The following is a 17,591-nucleotide window of genomic DNA, read 5'->3' on the forward strand; positions in this document are numbered from 1 at the left end:
AAGTTGGGTAGTGTGATCTGCATTTGATAGCAGTGATTACAACTCTTTGATACACCTGTCATGTTTTGTGACAGCACATGCAACAGTATCAGTGAACTGGAGCACAATGAAAAACTAAATCTATGCAACAACAGCAGAAACTGGAAAAGGGATGCCCATGTCTTACCCAGATCTTTTCAAAGAAAAATGTTATCTGGTGAGATTACACCAATTCAATTTGTGGTCAAACATAATTCAAGGACAAATTTGGAGTAAAAATAGTAATTTGTATCTGGTGACATTTCCAAATTTTATAAATTAAAATTTTCTGCAGCAAGGACTAACTTACATTCTGGAAGTTTGCACTAGATACAGCTCCTGGATTTGCCATCCAAACTTTAGATACAGATAAAAAAAAATCCATCCATCATACTTTGGATAAAGATCCTAGATTATCCAACCATATTTGAGATGCAGGTGTCAGAATTCTCCATCCACACTTGAGATGTACTAGGATTCTTCCTACAATACTCTGGATGCAGGTGTCAGGATTTTCGAGGCCATATATTGTATTTAATTTTGTCTTGTCTCCCATATTTTTGGGGTGAGATTCCAGCCGACTAAATAAAATGCAGGATCAACTATATTTTTAAAAAACATTTATGCAAATTTTATGAACTAGATTCCTGAATAACAAATTATTTTGGTGTGGCTTGATGTGTATGGGTTCGTACCAGTATATGGATAAATCTGCAACTTCGTTGAGAAGTTCATCCAGATAATCCACCATTTTGGTGTGGCAGACGACAGTGTTCAGATGTCTGGCCAGATCATGGTGGTCTTTCAGTATTAATCCTGCCTTGCCAACACTGGTGTATGCCTTCAAAGAGAAAAAATGATGCATTTGGCAATGACTCCAAAAGTGTATTAATAAATGTCATTATGATTCAAGCTGTTGTGGCACTGCTGACAAAATGATACTAAACCCTGCATGCCTCTAAAATAAACACCACCTCAGCACAATATGTTGTCAGCTGAAGGTAAAGTTAAACAATGTATATATGAAGAACTGCACACAAACCTTAGAAAGATCAACCTTCCAAATAAATGTTAGCTATGAAGTAAAACAAGATAAAATATAAAAGGGAAAAAAACTAAAGTAAAAGGAATAAAATTAAATGATTAAGGCAACACACTTAAAATCCTTAAAACATGTGGTCAAAATTACACCATTTCCTCAAAAGGTTCCAAGATTTTCTTTGGTGATACATTATCATCAAGTTTCTTCATTGAGCTCATACCCAAAAGCTTCTGACAAGCAGTGTGGAAGTTGACACACTTGACTGACAAGCAGTGTGGAAGTTGACACACTTGACTGACAAGCAGTGTGGAAGTTGACACAAGAATGTGTTCCACTCAGTGGACACTGGCAGGTATGCACTCTGGTCAAGGTTCAACCTTTAGGATGTAAGCATGAGTCAGGTATGTGCAACTGATATGCAATCAGAACAATACCAACTCATTTCTGCAGTTTGTTATATAGGAGGGCTGCCATTCTATAATGGTGTGTTTATACTGAAGTTTGTTTCAGGAGTTTTCATTCCACACATTTTTTAAAGCATGAAGAACATGTTGATTTATGTAATATTTGAATCAGTGTATGGAATATTCCATTTTAAAGTGAGTGACTCAAGAGCAGCCCTTTCTATACCTATAATACAAATATGACTAGACAGCCATGAGTACAGAATACTTCCTCCAGACTGTATGAGCAAATCAGTTTTCTGTAATATCTGCGATATTAACTGGTTGTCAGACTTAAGGTTTTACAAGACTTTCAATGTGGAAAGGGAATTTGAAAAGATGATGAAATCTTGAAGTCTCATTGTTTAAGTTCCTATCTTTAAAAGTGAAAGAGCTTTCGTAATCTTCAGTGTTAGCAGTTTTGAAATTCTGTGGATCCTTTTCTTTCAGACTTTTGACATGGTGGATGTTTTGAGAATAATTTTCTTCCAAGGAGTATTTCAAGAATATTTTGGTCAGTATATTTTATATTTTTAGCGTGGTAATGACCATTTCATCTGATATTTTAAAATATCTGATACAGGTGCTCTTAGTTTTGCCACCATACCATATTCCATACTGATTTAATAGAGAGGTCAACCTAAAGACAGGATTGCCAATGGCTTTTCATACCATATTCCATACTGATTTCATAGAGAGGTCAACCTAAAGACAGGATTGCCAATGGCTTTTCATACCATATTCCATACTGATTTCATAGAGAGGTCAACCAAAAGACAGGATTGCCAATGGCTTTTCATACCATATTCCATGCTGATTTAATAGAGAGGACAACCTAAAGACATAAGATTGCCAATGATTTTTTATACCATATTCCATACTGATTTAATAGAGAGGACAACCTAAAGACATAAGATTGCCAATGATTTTTCATACCATATTCCATACTGATTTAACAGAGAGGTCAACCTAAAGACAGGATTGCCAATGATTTTTCATACAATATTCCATACTGATTTAACAGAGGTCAACATAAAGACATAAGATTGCAATGATTTTTCATACCATACTCCATACTAATTTAATAGAGAGGTCAACCTAAAGACAGGATTGCCAATGATTTTTCATACCATATTCCATACGGATTTAATAAAGAGGTCAACCAAAAGACATAGGGTTACTATTGTTTTCCTTCTGTTCTATTTGATGGTGCAATGAGTTTAATATTCAGATAGTAGTATAACTAAAAGAAATCAGAATGAATTAAGCTGCTGATGACTTCTAACAAATTCAGATTTAAACAAAGTAACCCATACTGCAGTACTTAGATTGTAAACAATGACATATGTATTTACGAATTACAGAATTCTTTTTATTATTTCCACATAAGGCGTTATTAAAAATTTCAACTCTTGTTATGTATTTATAACATGGGTACAGAGTTGGGATCTGCATGTTCTATGAATTTGAAAGAATTAAATGACAAATTACTGACTCTGCAAAGTATTTATAATGTAAACATTTTGTTTCATTCAAGCTAAGACATAAACTAAAGGAATGGTAGGCAGTTTACTCAAATAAATATACCTCTCCTCCTCCTCCCACCCCTACTCCATGAGAGATGAGTCTATAGAAAACAACAAACAAACCACAAACTCTTCTTGTATATCTTCTGATTATGACCATAACGTCTACCAAGTTCCACCACAATCCATATAAAACTGCAGGACAAGTTATGCTAATGAGTATCAGACAGAAGGACAGGTGGATGGATGGACCATAGGATAACAGTTTTACTCAATAGAGGCAGAGGTATAATAACAGCAAAGTCAGCAATCAATTAACCTGAATAAGATGAAAAATGTACTAACCTGTAATCTAAACCAGTCCAAACGCAATCCTCGGAAGTCAAAAATTTCATTTTCTTCAACTGAAAAAAACAAACAAGTCATTCTTGACCAGTGATAAAACAGATTCACCATTACGAACATCATGATTAATTAGGCAAGAATTCTAGTCGTACTCAAATAAAGACAGAACAAACTAAAGCAACTGCAGTGGCTAAACACAGTATATCACCACACTGTTTAATGTACATTCCAAACTCAACCCTCTCAAACAGTAACCCAGGTATCATAAAGCAAATTCTGTGAAATATACCCCTCCTGACAGCAAAACAGGAATTGTAAAGTGAAATCTTTGAAATGTACCAACCCTCCCAGACAGTAAAACAGGGATCATAAAGTGAAATCTATGAAATATCAAACCAATTTGGGATTAAAAATATGTTTCTTTTATACTGCTTTAAGCACTCTCCATGCACCAAAAGACATTTTCTGTCTGATTATCCTGACCGCTCCAGTGTCCTAGTGGTTAGAGCATTTGCCTAATGTGTGGGAGGTCATGGGTTCTAACCCTGGCAGAGTCATACCAAAGATTTATAAAAATGGTACTAACAGCTGCCTTGCCTGGTGCTCAGCATTAAGAGGATAGTGTTAGGACTGGTCAGCCTAGTGTCAGGATAATGTGACTGGGTGGGACATCATGCTACATGTCAGCAACATGATGCCCCAGTGCTAGACATCAGCATAAACTGCCACATTGCAGACATCAAAGTGATAAGACTGAAAAATTGTTAAAGCTACGTTAAAAATACAAATCACACACACGATTATCCAATTACTAAATGCTATTTTTATTAACATTTCAGGACTTTATATTTTGGATGTGCTCTATCAGGAAGTTTTATAATGACAGCAGATTTATGCACTGGCACGTGCCATTGTCATGAAGTAGATGGATACCTCAGGTACTGGTGCATGGATGGATGGATGGTTCAGTAATGTTCCACACTTGGCAAGACTCTGGAGGCATGAAAATGTTCAGTGACATAGCATTGTCAGGCACAGGTATCTGGATGACCGTGCCTTTTCCGTCAAAATATGTATAGAAAACTCAATAATCCAACCATGTCAAGCAATCTGTGGTGTCTGCTCATTTTCTCCAATCCAAACTTTATTATTTTCTCTTGAGTCAAGTTCAAAAAATTAATTAGCTGTGGCAGTTTCATTCAAAAGTCTCCAGTTTTTGAGAAGAAATAATTTAAAGATTTTGCTATTTTTAGTACTGGTGGCCATACCGGAGGACAGATCAGCATCCATGGATAATACTTACCCAATGATAATTCATTAATTCTACTACTTTACAAATCTAATCCTCCTATGGCATCCATGGATAATACTTACACAATCATAATTCATTAGAAGAACCTCTACTACCTCACAAATCCAAAGAGAAAATTTTTTTTAACTATGTTTATTGGTTTTGATCAATAAAATTGAAAAAACGTCTGCTTCCAAAGACAAAAGTCTGACAAGTGTGATCTCTGCTTGGATAGACTGATGTCAAATCCCGTCATTCTTCTGTTAATATTGGAGCCAAAGTGCATGTCCAAGCAATTCCTCCACTTGTTTGTATATGTTCTTTTAATGTTGCTTCAAAATTAGCCTCTGAATTGGTCAAATGGGTCATATGACCCTTCTAAATTGGTCCTGGTTAGCACAATAAAAAGGTAAAAGTAATACTAGTGCTACATGAAACAAAAGCACCTGTGTCAAAAAAGTACCCCCCCCCCCCTCTGGAAACATCACAAATGTAAATTTTCACTATTCCATTCTTATGAAAAACCACCCAAAAGCTCTCTGAATCCTTGGTCACAGTCGCATTTGAAACATTTCAAACTGACACTTATTCATAAACTGCTAGTTATTCTTCCAAGAAGTTATAAGGTTAACACTTTACACTGTATCAGAAATCAGTTTGATGATAAGGCACATCACGCGACCAAGATCATAAGTCTAAAATAGGACATATAGTTCTGAAGGATAATGACCAATCAAATCAAGGGACATAAAGTTCTGAAGGATAATGACCAATCAAATCAAGGGACATAAAGTTCTGACTTCTGGAAAATGCTAAATTTAGCTTGGGAATTTCATAAAGGTCAAGCTTGGTTGAGGATATTAACAAAAGGGAAATAACACATTCAGAATTAATTTTTGTGCTATAAGCAGATATTTTATACCACAAATGGCCCATGGTACTCAAGATTTTGTGTCAGATAATCATAAAGAAGCAAATAATTATACAGGATCACACTCAAGATGCTTCAATGGTACAAGCCAGTCATGCAGTTTCAGTATTAAGCTGGAAAACCTTCATACATGATTGTTTCAGCAGGTGTAGAGAGGGCATGATTTTTCATTAATCTACGCAGCTAGATTCAAGTGTCAGTGATCAAGGGGAATGATCAAAATTAGTTTGCAATTAGATTTCACACTTTCCAAATGATCTTGGGAATCAGATTGGGATGGGGGAAAGGCATATGCGCCGAGGCCATGATAGTAAAATGGCATGGACAGTCCAGGTTTTAAATCTAAGACTGGCAAGATGATGGCTGTGAGAATGGCATTCCACTTCACACCAAATAAGTCTGCATGGGGTCAACAACTGGCAGAGTTTCAAACGAAGACCAGAGGTTGATGGACCATTCTGTGTGTGTGTGATTTGGATATTTAACGTAGCTTTAACAATTTTTCAATCATGTCGCTACGATGTCTGCAGTGTGGCAGTTTATAGTGATGTCTAGCACTGGGGCATCATGCCACAGACATGTAGCATGATGTCCCACCCAGTCACATTATCCACACACCAGGCCAACCAGTCCTAACACTAACCTCTTAATGCTGAGCACCAAGCAATGCAGTTGTTAGTACCATTTTTGTAAGTCTTTGGTATGACTTGGGCGGGGATCGAACCCATGACCTCCTGCATCCAAGGTGGACGCTCTAACCACTAGGCCACCGGAGCGGTATGGACCATTCTGTGTGAATATGTATGTTTATTCCATTTTGACTGCAAGTCTTTTTGGACACTGAATCTGCCTGGCATGTTGTGACTTGAATGTTGAGCAAAATTCAAGAAGAAAATAGATGGAACATACACTCTGTGATGAGAAAAATAAGGATCAAAAACACTTTATGGATGTATGTAGCAGTGTTTTATAGTACCTCCTCACAAAAGTGAGTATGTAGTGATAACAAAAGGCAAAAGTTGGAAAAATGTATTAAAAAAAGAATTCCGTGAATCTAAGAAAGGACACAAAATGGAAGGTATTTAAATGGCCCCTTAAGAAAGAATGATTACCAGGCACAAGAGGAAGCTAACAACTGATGAATTACTGGTTTTTGCACTTTATTGCTTTATAATAAGCCAAAATCCTGGCTAACATCTCAGGTGGGCTAAATTTATAGTACCAAGAATCACACTCCTCACTCATATGGTCACTAAAGGGGCAATATAACTAAACTGTCTTGTGACATTTCACCCAGCAGTTTAGGAGACCATCAGTAAGATGGATGGGTAAAGGGTACCAAAATATTCCCACTGCTTTTATTTTTTTAAAAATGTTGGATCATTAATAACATGGAATACAAATATGGTTTGACCAGAATGCTAGGTCTGGGTGTCCAGTGTTTTGAATTTACGCTGCCCAATGAGTTAAAATATATCATGAATTATTACTCTTTTTTTATTTAAAAAAACCAAAATATAAGCATGAAAATATATGATTTTTAACAAGTAAATCTAGAAGCTAATAACAACATTTAAATGTTTTATTTGGCTAGAGATTTTCCCGCAGCCCAATGGTTACTATCAGACACAGAAATTTGCTGGACCCTAAAAAAAAGACAAAGACATGCATACAAAACCACCTACCCTCAGACACAAGCAGCAAAGATATTCCAACTTACCTTGCCTGACAGACAGAGTAGATACAGTCTGTGAAATTGATGAAAGGATAACAGATTCGTCCTCTGGGCACATGGCAAGATTCTGAAATAAATAGAGCAGTGTTTGTGGGATATGAATGCACCTACACAGCACCTAAAAACAAAACAACAACAAAACTCTATGCAACTCAAGCAGATAAGGTACATTATATTATGAACTCTTACCACAATTATGCACAAAATGAAACAACAAACATATTACATCGGGTGGCTTTGATTTTATCAGGAATTGCAAGTTGACTGAAAACTAGCTTCTCATTCAAGTTTCAAGAATTTAACACTGGAGCTGTTTAAGAACGCCTAAGAGCAATTTCCACATTATTGCTAAGAACCAAGAATATAATGTAAACAAAATAGTTATATTAAAGGAAAAAAAAAAGTGACTAATGGCTAGCATTATAATTTTTAGATCTTTATTTGCACTTTATTTTGTCTAAAACCTACATTATGTGTACAAAGCAAAGGCTTTACCACTATGCTATTGGAGTGAAGTTTGAATTATCTGCATCAGTGGATCTATCATGAGCCTATTGACCCCAGGGAAACTTGGCCTTAATTCATAACTTAGAAACTGGTCACAGACCATCTTGACATCACATGGGAAGTTAAACTGTGCTTATCACCCTGGGGCAATTCCTTACATGTCAAAACTTGCAAACCATTGAGATCTGCACCCAAAGGACCGCTTTAAAATGTTTGCCAAGTAACTGTTAGGTCAAGTGGGTTTGGATAGTTTTTATTGGAAACTGATACTAAAGTGTCTTGAGTACGGACACACAGCAACTGACATGGTATGCCCTGGGAACTGAAACCAGTATGCCTGTGTAGGAGTCAAGCATGTTAACCACTATTACTTTACAAACAAACCTATAAATAATCTGTGTTATTTGTTATACTGCTATTTTAAATTATAAATCATACAAAAAAAACCAAACATTGTATTGTTTTGCTTTTGCTTATAAAGTGTTTATTTTACATTTATGAATCTATTATTCCAAACATAACTATGTTTTAAACTTTTTTTCTGCCAGGGGAATAACATGACTCCAAATATGTGATTATAAATAGTCCTGATTACAGGTTAGTTCCCTTGCTTTACACTAATAAGAAATCTGGGTCAGTAGGATGGATTTGTTCAAATTTCTTCCAATGCTGTGCACTACCGAGCTTATTGAAATAAATGTTTCAAGGTTTCTGTTTTCTGTATCTTTGTCCATATTTCACAGCACATTAGCATCATTTGTCTAATACACAAAGGCACCTATGCCAAGGCGCTTTCTTTTGATGTTGGTCAAATTCTGTTTGTCCATATAATCATGTTTGAGAGACTGAAATACGGGCAAAAACTACATATAAAACAATGCAATGTGAAAATTCACTATGTACCATACCTTTGTCCATTATGTAGTACCATCCATGATGAATACACCCATCAAATTTCAAATGTGCATGCAGATGTGTCAAAGAGACTTGGATATATGCAAAACTTTATCAGTGACGAGTGAAGTCAGTCAATGTGACCTACTTTTGCCTCTCATAACTTGCAGAATATACCCATCATGTTTCATTACTATGTACACAACAATATCAGAGAACTGATCTAAGTGCAAACATTTAATGTTATCACTGGTACATAAAAAGGTCATATGACCTACAATTACTCTCATGGATGAATACAGCCATTAAGTTTCATGACTGTACATGCAACTGTGTCGAAGAATTTAATCAACTGCTACATCTTCATGTAATTGCAGGAGCATGAAAAGGAGGTAGAACATGACCTACTTTTGCCCATGGTGAGTAGGACACTCAAAGATGAATATATCTATCAACTGTCATGACTGTACTTACAACAGCATCAGAGAAACTTGGCTAAATGCAAAAACTTCACATGACTGTAGAATTAAAAGTAGGTCACTGTGACCTACCTATGCCCATGGTGAGTAATACCCTCCAAGAGGAATACACACACTAAATTTCGTTTCTGTACATATAACAGTATCAGAGAATCTGTCTAAATACAAAATCTTTATGTTCACACCTTAAACAACGATAACAATAACACTGTTGGAAAAGTGATTATTATGTCTAGCTTCATGGCCATGACAAATATAAATCCCCCCAAAAAACAACAAGGTCTCTTTGGTGCTGGGAACAGCAGTCATATATTATACTGTAATTTACTTCTTTGATAAAGAAAAACTTGTCTGACATTTTCAAACCAATGGGAAACAAAGAAAAACATGTCTGACATTTTTAAACCAATGGGAAACAAAATCATTATGGAGTAACTTAAGCTATCTGATAACACAACTGTTCAACAGACTTCAGCATGTTTCCAATAAACTGTACAATGATGTACTAACTTTTTTTTTACTTGCAAAAACTTTAATATAAAAGACATATACATAACCTTAATGTTGGTACTGCTGGCATTGCAGCTTTGTCTCACGATTTGTTAGAATGTCATAACAAAAACTGAAATTCATCTGCAGGTTGGCGCTATTAGGAATGTCAGGTGGAATCACCCGCAGTCAGATTTAGGTTGAACCTCTGAACATGTATGGGTTTTTTTACTTGTCATGTGTTGAAAAATTTGGAAAACCAATTTAAAGGTCACGTTCAGGTGATCATAATCGATTTGCAGAATGAAAACAAACACCTAGCAACCCTGTTTCTTTGCTGGTTCAGAATGGTGTGGAAAATGGTGAATCACACAATGTTTGAAGACTTATTGTTTTTTGTATAATAATATTAACTTTTTATTGGTTAATGTCTTTAACATTTTTCTTTCTGTTAACCTGGAATGACAGAGACACCATACATCATGCAAATAAAAATACATTCTCCATGGTCTAAGAAAGGATCCTATGTGTGAAGACACTTCTGCTTTGCAATATTCAATTCTGGAAACATGGCATTGTTTGTTCAAAATAAAGGCATGCCAAATTTCTTAGAGAATCCAAAGTGTAACATTTGCATTGGCTGATTCAAGAGGTAACCTAAACATGACCCTCAGTCAGATTTCCTCAGATCTTAGAGAAAGGAAAAATCAGTACTAGGTACAGGTTTTAAATGCTGATTTTAATCAGACTGTTTTACTGTAAAGAAAAATATAAAGAGTAAATTCATTTAAAGTTTGGTCTCCCTGCCTACTGTGATGTAAACTTTATGATGATAATACCAAAAGTTTTTCTTCTGGTCTGGAAATTTTGTAACAATTTTTATGTGATAGTGAGATGGCTAAGTATTCTGAAAACTGTTTTTTTTTTTTTGGGGGGGGGGGTAGACAGGGATAGGAAGTTTTCTTTTAAAAAGTTTTTGTCAGGATGTTTTGGTTGGATATATACAACAGATATGCTACTACTTTAAAGATACACTGTGATACATGACATATCTACCAATGATGATATATGAGTATACCAAATTCTATCCCTAAGTCTACGATGGCTATAAAGTTCTTCAGCAGAAATGAAAGTATGATGGATAGATGGATGAAAGCAGATGCTACCACATGGCCAGGACCTTTATACTGATACCACACTGACATGAAAAGTGACTGAGTTCTATGTTCTATGTCTCACTTTTCCCTTAAACATGGACTCAAAAAACTGCAACTAACCTGTATGACTTGATTTAGCAGAACTGCATCATAACCTGATAGATACTGCACATAGTATCTCTGCATCACTTGATGGTATTTCTTCACGAGTCCTGAAATAAAACACAGCTAATTACTATTAGTCATTATTACCTCAGAAAGGATCCATCTTGCTGCAGTTTGCTTGGAAGAGACTTAAACAGGAAACAGGAAACATTAAAGAAACAAAAGGTGTAGTATCCCTTAGCTATAAACAAGGCCAGAGCCTGCATCGTGAAGCCAACAACTAAAGAACAGCTATAAAACTTATGATCTTGACCTCAAAGTAGCAACAACAGCAAAAATGTGTCCCTTGAACCGACTTATGCACTAATGAGCAAAACGAATTCTCAGGAATTCAAGACAAAACCATTTCTTCCCTTTAACTGCTTAGTACTGAAAATATATCCATTATTTTTCAGTGATAACAATATTTTAAATTAGATGACGTGGTGGACATAATGGATATCACATTAGACCATTTTCATTCAAGTAGATATCATTAGAAGCCTTTTGGTGAAAACCCCTTATCAATATGGCTCTCCATTCGGCAGCAATAGCAGCAAGATTTTGAAGATGGCAGCTGATGTGCCACATTGGCTGTCTGCACGTTATCATTTTCATTTAGGACCAACTAGGTATCATTGGTGAAACCCCATACTGATGTAGCCATCCATCTGGGCAGAGTATAAATAACAGATATTTCCAAACAGCCACCATGGTGGTCATATTGTGAGTCATTTAAGACCAGCTGGACACTATAAAAACTCTTCTGATGAAAACCCCATGTCTAAATGAATTTCCACTAAAGACAAGTCATTATAGCAAGATTTTTAAAATGGATGTCAGATCCGCATGATCTTAATTTTTGATCAACAAGACATTATAAGAAGTCTTCTAGTGAAAACCTCATGCTGACATGACATTCTGTTTTGGAGGAATAACAATAACAAGATTCTCAAGATGGCCTCCATCGTGGCCATAATTAATATCAGACTGGTACCATTTTGATTTAGGACCAGCTAGACATCATATGAACTCTTCTGGTTAAATATGACCAGTCATCTAAGAGAAGTTACAAGATTTTCCAGATGGTTATTGTGGTGGCCATATTTGATGTTAGATTATCACCATTTCAGTTTACTACCAGCAACACATCATTTGAGGTCTTTCAGTGAAAACACTATATGTTGATTCATTTAGGAAAGGTAGTGATAGCATGATTTTCATGAAGGCCACTGTGGTGGCTATATTGGATGTCTGAGTGGCACCATTTTATTAAGGAACAACAAACATTATACGAAATCTTTAAGTAAAACATAATTAGACAACCATCCAGTTAAGGTGGAGTATTTTTGAGCAATACATTTCTTTTTCCTTGGTGGTGAAGCCATTTTCAAGATCTTACATGTGATGCCGAATGGTAATTCAAATCAGTGTTGGTGACTCATGCATGGAGCAAAATTCTGGCTAGACCCCAGTTTCTCTCAAAAGCATTTGTAAATCACTGAAAAAGCCGTGAAATTCACGCCAAAATCATGAGGGTTGGTAGCTATGCCTTTTTAAGGGCACTGGCCCAATAGTTTTATATGTATGAAAAAAAAGAAGAAATAAATACCAATTTTTCAACACAATTTTAACACTGGAAATTGACAATCTAGGCTAAGCTGGATAAAAACGTTAAGTAAGAAAATAGATTTCTGAACTTCCTATCCTATTTGTTTCTCACACAATTAGCAAAACACTTGTATTTCTGGCTTCAAAACCTTTGGCAAGAGTGAACTGTCTTAGCTTCATAATGACTTATCCTTTTTTTTTTGAGTTTAATTATAGTGGCGTGCACACAATTGTGCATGTGTCACTTTTTTCTGACTGCACCGCAGCCTGCTAGCTGTTCCTGGGGAAGGGGATGGTGCCACCTCCCTCAGGCTTTTATGGATTCAAGGAACCCTGATGGTTTGGCCTCAATCTGTGGGTCCATAAAGGTCCCTACAGTTGAATGGTTGGCTGTCATTAGTGGGAAGGAGAGCTTGGGAACGGCCCTGCTTGCTTTACATCGCTGGTTTCTTGTTGCATTTGCCTGGTGTTTCTTGCGATTTTTTTTTCTTTTTTTTGGAATTTTTTTCTTTCTTTTTCTTCTTCAAAATGTTCTAAAAGGAGGGGATGTTCTATGCTGTTTATAGAGGTTCTTAGTAGAAATCATGTATGAAGAGAGATTTTCAAGGTTATTATGGTATTACTAGTTGAGGTGTTTAGGGTGTGTTTCCTAAGTGAATAAGACAGCCCAAACATTAAAACAATTGTGTACATGACCTTGACCCCAATATCAAAACTGCAAGTGAGTGTGTCACAAGCTGAGATGTCTTAGCATCATAATGATTCACAACTGGTATGATTATAATCCATTAAGGGATAAATATAAGAAAATGAAAATATTGACCAAAACTTTTTGTACTATTTTTGTACTATGACCTTGACCACAAGGTCAAAGAGGCAAGTGAGTGCATTGCAAAATAAGTTGTCTTAGCTTCATAGTGACTATGACCTAATTATATATTGATTCCATTTATAGCCAATCATTTGCTGAAAAAATGGTATTAAACCTCAAAAAACCAATCCAAACCTATTCCACTTATTTTATAAAATTAGCTGTATCCACAAGGAAGTTACCCACTTCAAATTTTTTTGGACACTTTTCTTAAGTGTAAAAAAAATCTAACTGACATTACGATGTTTGAAAAAAATAAATGACAGGTTTGTTGTGTTACCCGTAATTCTTTCTCTCAATGTATCCTTTGATTGAATAAAACTGGACAGCAAATGAAATTCTTGTGGCTTTTTTGGAACTGTCAGAACAATGACTGAAATGGGTAGTCAGTTTTCCAATTAGTACTGGAAATATCTATTAGAAAATCCATGTTAATTAGATAATTTTGTCCAGAATTAGAGTTTTAAACATTTTGTTACAAAAAGGTATGCTGGTATATGCTAAACTACACCATATAACAATGAAAGCAATCATCCTGTCCTCATTCTTTCTGACTAGACTGAGTAGAAAAATAACCATGGGAAATTCAGTAGTACATAAGCTGAACACAAACAAGGAAACTAAATCTGATAATAAAAACCATTATACCTTATCAATAAGGAATTTGCAACACAAACTTTATCAGAAACAAATAACAAATATGTGAAATTTACCTTTCAGTTCCTCCATGTGGAAGAGAAGCTCTGTTATATTTCTGAAAGAAATAATCAAACAATACACAACACTGACAGTAAAGTTTCCTGATGAGATTATTAAGACTGTCAACTTAACAATTTTTGCCATATTGTGAAAAATATTAATGTGAAGTAATTGTTTTGGTGTCAAAACTGACAAGTGTATGTTTACTAGATATCGCCACAATAATTCACCCACCCTAATATTTTCTGTAAGCTATAGTTATAACAGAAACAAAGAAGAGCTATTAGCTAAGGGACCCCACTCTCTACAATTTGCCCAGTGGGTCCTTAAACAGAGGAAACTGTATTGAGAAACCAATGTTAGGATAATGGGCAATAAGATTACATAATACCTCTAAATGATGATGTGTAATGCTGAAAATCCAACACATTCAAAATTCCATCAGTGTAAGACTGGATGCAAAATTTGACTAACATGCCACATTTCTTAGGTTATACTGCAGAAGCTAAAAGGAAGATGGGTAATGAACAGAGATCAAAAATTTTCGAAATAAAAATGTGGAATTTGGGAAATTACTCAGTCATGTTCCCATCAAGAAAGCTCATACTGTAAAACCTAAGTCAGGGGGCATAGCTTCTGTTAATGATATCATTAAATGCAGGAATCAAATACTCATTCAAGATCTTGACAGCATAAAGCTAATGTATGGAACAAATTAAGAAGAAATCCAACAAACTTTGGTAAAGTTATGCTGCAAAAATCTAAGTGAGAAGAGCATGCACTTTTTGGGCACAACTAATGTAAATGGTAAAATGGAATGATAGAAATCAAACGCATTCAAGGTCCCATCAATATAAAGCTCCATACCAAAATTGGTTGAAATCCAACAAACCTTGAGTAAAGTTTTGCTGTGGAAACTGATGTCAGGAGAATAATCAATAAGCATAACGCTTGTAAATGATGTCATGAAATACTAGCAATCAAACTCATTCCACATAAATCATACTCTGCAATAGAAATCATGCTCACTCAATAGAAATAATACTCTGCAATAGAAATCAAACTCTATCAACAGAAATCATACTCTATCAACAGAAATTAAACTCTTTCAATAGAAATCAAACTATCAACAGAAATCATACTCAATCAATAGAAATTATACTCTTTCAATGTTTGATCAATATCAAGTTGCTTGCCATCTTTGCTTGAAGTCCAACAAAAAGCTTTATAAAGGTAGGCCTGGCAATCTGAGGTATAACACTGCATAGTTTATTTATGGAAAAAAGTCCATGTATTCTGCAAAGAGCATTTTTAACCAAATGACCCCAAAATTTATAACTGGCTTTTTTTTAACCAAATGCAAGCCATCCACATTGTGTGGTTATAGTAACACATAGGATTCTAGATATTCTGTGGAAACCATTTTCCTTTCTGGAGTCCTTTGAACCTTACCATTCTCTTTTATCCCCAACATCAATAGGTATCTCCCTTATTCAACAAAGCTTAATCAAGGCATGTGATACATTCATGACAGGTGGGGGGGGGGGAGTGGAAACAAAGCGATCTGTTACTTGGTGGCCTGATTCTGTAGTTCATGTGATAGTTGACCTTGGATCTATATATCCTATTCCAGACAGACCAAATGGATTCAGCCAAGCAGCTGGTTTCAGTTGTGCAGAATAAGGACGTTTCTTTTATTATTGTTTTTCCATTTGGAAGCTGTCATGTCGAATTTCCAGTGGATTCAATTATATGACATCCCCAACTGGTGTACAGTACATGGTTGTTGTTGTTGTTGTTGTTGTTGTAGGGTTTAATGCCATTTTTCAGCACACAATAGGCTATACATGGCAGCCAGTATTAATGGTGGAGGAAGAACCCGGAAAACCCTAGAAAGAACCACCGACCCACGAGAAGCTACTGGCAAGCTTTCTCACATACCCACATTGGATGAATCCAAGACTCGAACCCACGCAGACAGTGGTGAGATGGCAGTGATCCGTAACGGAGAGTGCTTTAGTACAGTACATGGCACATTATACACCCAACCTGTGTTAACTAGTCCTTTTTTGCAGACCCTAGTACGACTTGGCTGACTATGGAGAATACTGACAAGCGGATCTCACTGTCCTAAACATTGGTCAAGTAAATGTACAGAAACCATTGCGTGTACTTTGCAGAAACCATTATTTTCTTATTAGACTATCATGACCATGATCTCTGACCTCTAGACCCCAGGACCTCCATGTTTCTTTATAACACTAATTGTAAGACATCTACAAAGATTGGTTAATGAATTTACTCTAGAGCTAAGCTGTTCTGCAAAACCACTTTTTCTTTGAATAACAATGACCTGTAACCTTTTTACCCCCAAAACAACAGACTCCTGCACAACACTAAGCACATGCCCTCCACATAAACTGGTCATCATACATGGTCAGTGTAAGCCCTCCACAAACTTTAGTGAAGGTATACTGTCAAGAACTGAAATCATGGTGCAGAAACCAAATTTCATTTCTATTATAGTCTGATCCTTTCACCACCAAATCAATTGGCTTCTACTTTATTGTAAGTGCAAACCACCCACAAAGTTTATTCCACGTCTGTCAAGTAACACTAAAGTTATTGAGAAAAATCTTTCTTCTTGAAGTCAGTGACCTTGACCTTTGACCTTTTTGACATAAAAATTGATAGACATCTTCTTTACCCAAGTGCAAACCATCCACAAGGATTGGCAATGGTATAAAAGGTTGACAACCTCAGCTATTATTAAAAATAAAATAAGAATGGAGGGACAGATGAATAACATTATAAAATGCTCTACCTTATGATAGGCAAATACAAAACAACAACTTAAGTCAACAGATGGAGATCACCATATATTGATAAACAGGAATTTCTGTTGTCCAGTGAGTAAGAAAATGTTGTATGTACCACAAAGATAGGTCATATACAGGTGTTATCCAGATGATTAAAAGTTGTCTCCCTTACCTGTCTACAAAATCTTCTTGAGCCATTTTAACATTGTGTCGTTTGGAAGGTGGGTTGTGAAAATGTCTCAGCAACCAATGAACTTCATCTTTGGACATAGACAGAGCTTGCAGAACAAACAAAGCCTGTGAATGATAAAAATTATCTATCACAACACTAAATTTTTGACTCTGCTATAAACCATACATTTTTTTTTTATATATTTACTTCATAAAATAAAAATGTCCTAATCTGATAAAAGGTATATATGTCATCTCACAATAGGTATCATAGAAACTTGTAAAAGTCAGAAAATATTTCACATGTTTCATAAACTTAATTTATATTAAACAATCATTAAGATCCCACATGAATGTTAGCAAACAGGTAACTCTAGTTTTGCATTACCTTTGCATTGGAACAGGTGATAGAACCTAGC

At 35.7% G+C, this 17,591-nt stretch overlaps 1 protein-coding gene across 5 annotated transcripts in view; it reads right to left on the minus strand.

Moving 5' to 3' along the window:
- LOC149785096 (nck-associated protein 1-like) overlaps positions 1-17,591 on the minus strand; it is a 143,140-nt gene that overhangs the window by 90,703 nt on the left and 34,846 nt on the right. For all 5 annotated transcript variants that reach the window (XM_089978851.1, XM_089978850.1, XM_089978849.1 and 2 more), the window contains exons 12-17: positions 17,174-17,298; positions 14,197-14,237; positions 10,978-11,069; positions 7,317-7,398; positions 3,375-3,433; positions 714-859 (exon numbers count right to left, since the gene is read on the minus strand). In XM_089978851.1, the coding sequence (XP_089834977.1) occupies positions 714-859; positions 3,375-3,433; positions 7,317-7,398; positions 10,978-11,069; positions 14,197-14,237; positions 17,174-17,298 (545 nt within the window). The remainder of the gene's footprint in view (positions 1-713; positions 860-3,374; positions 3,434-7,316; positions 7,399-10,977; positions 11,070-14,196; positions 14,238-17,173; positions 17,299-17,591) is intronic.

Source organism: Sinohyriopsis cumingii, chromosome 13 (genome assembly GCF_028554795.1).
Source record: "Sinohyriopsis cumingii isolate HCF-2022 chromosome 13, ASM2855479v2, whole genome shotgun sequence".
In the NCBI taxonomy this organism is placed as follows: Eukaryota; Metazoa; Mollusca; class Bivalvia; order Unionida; family Unionidae; genus Sinohyriopsis; species Sinohyriopsis cumingii.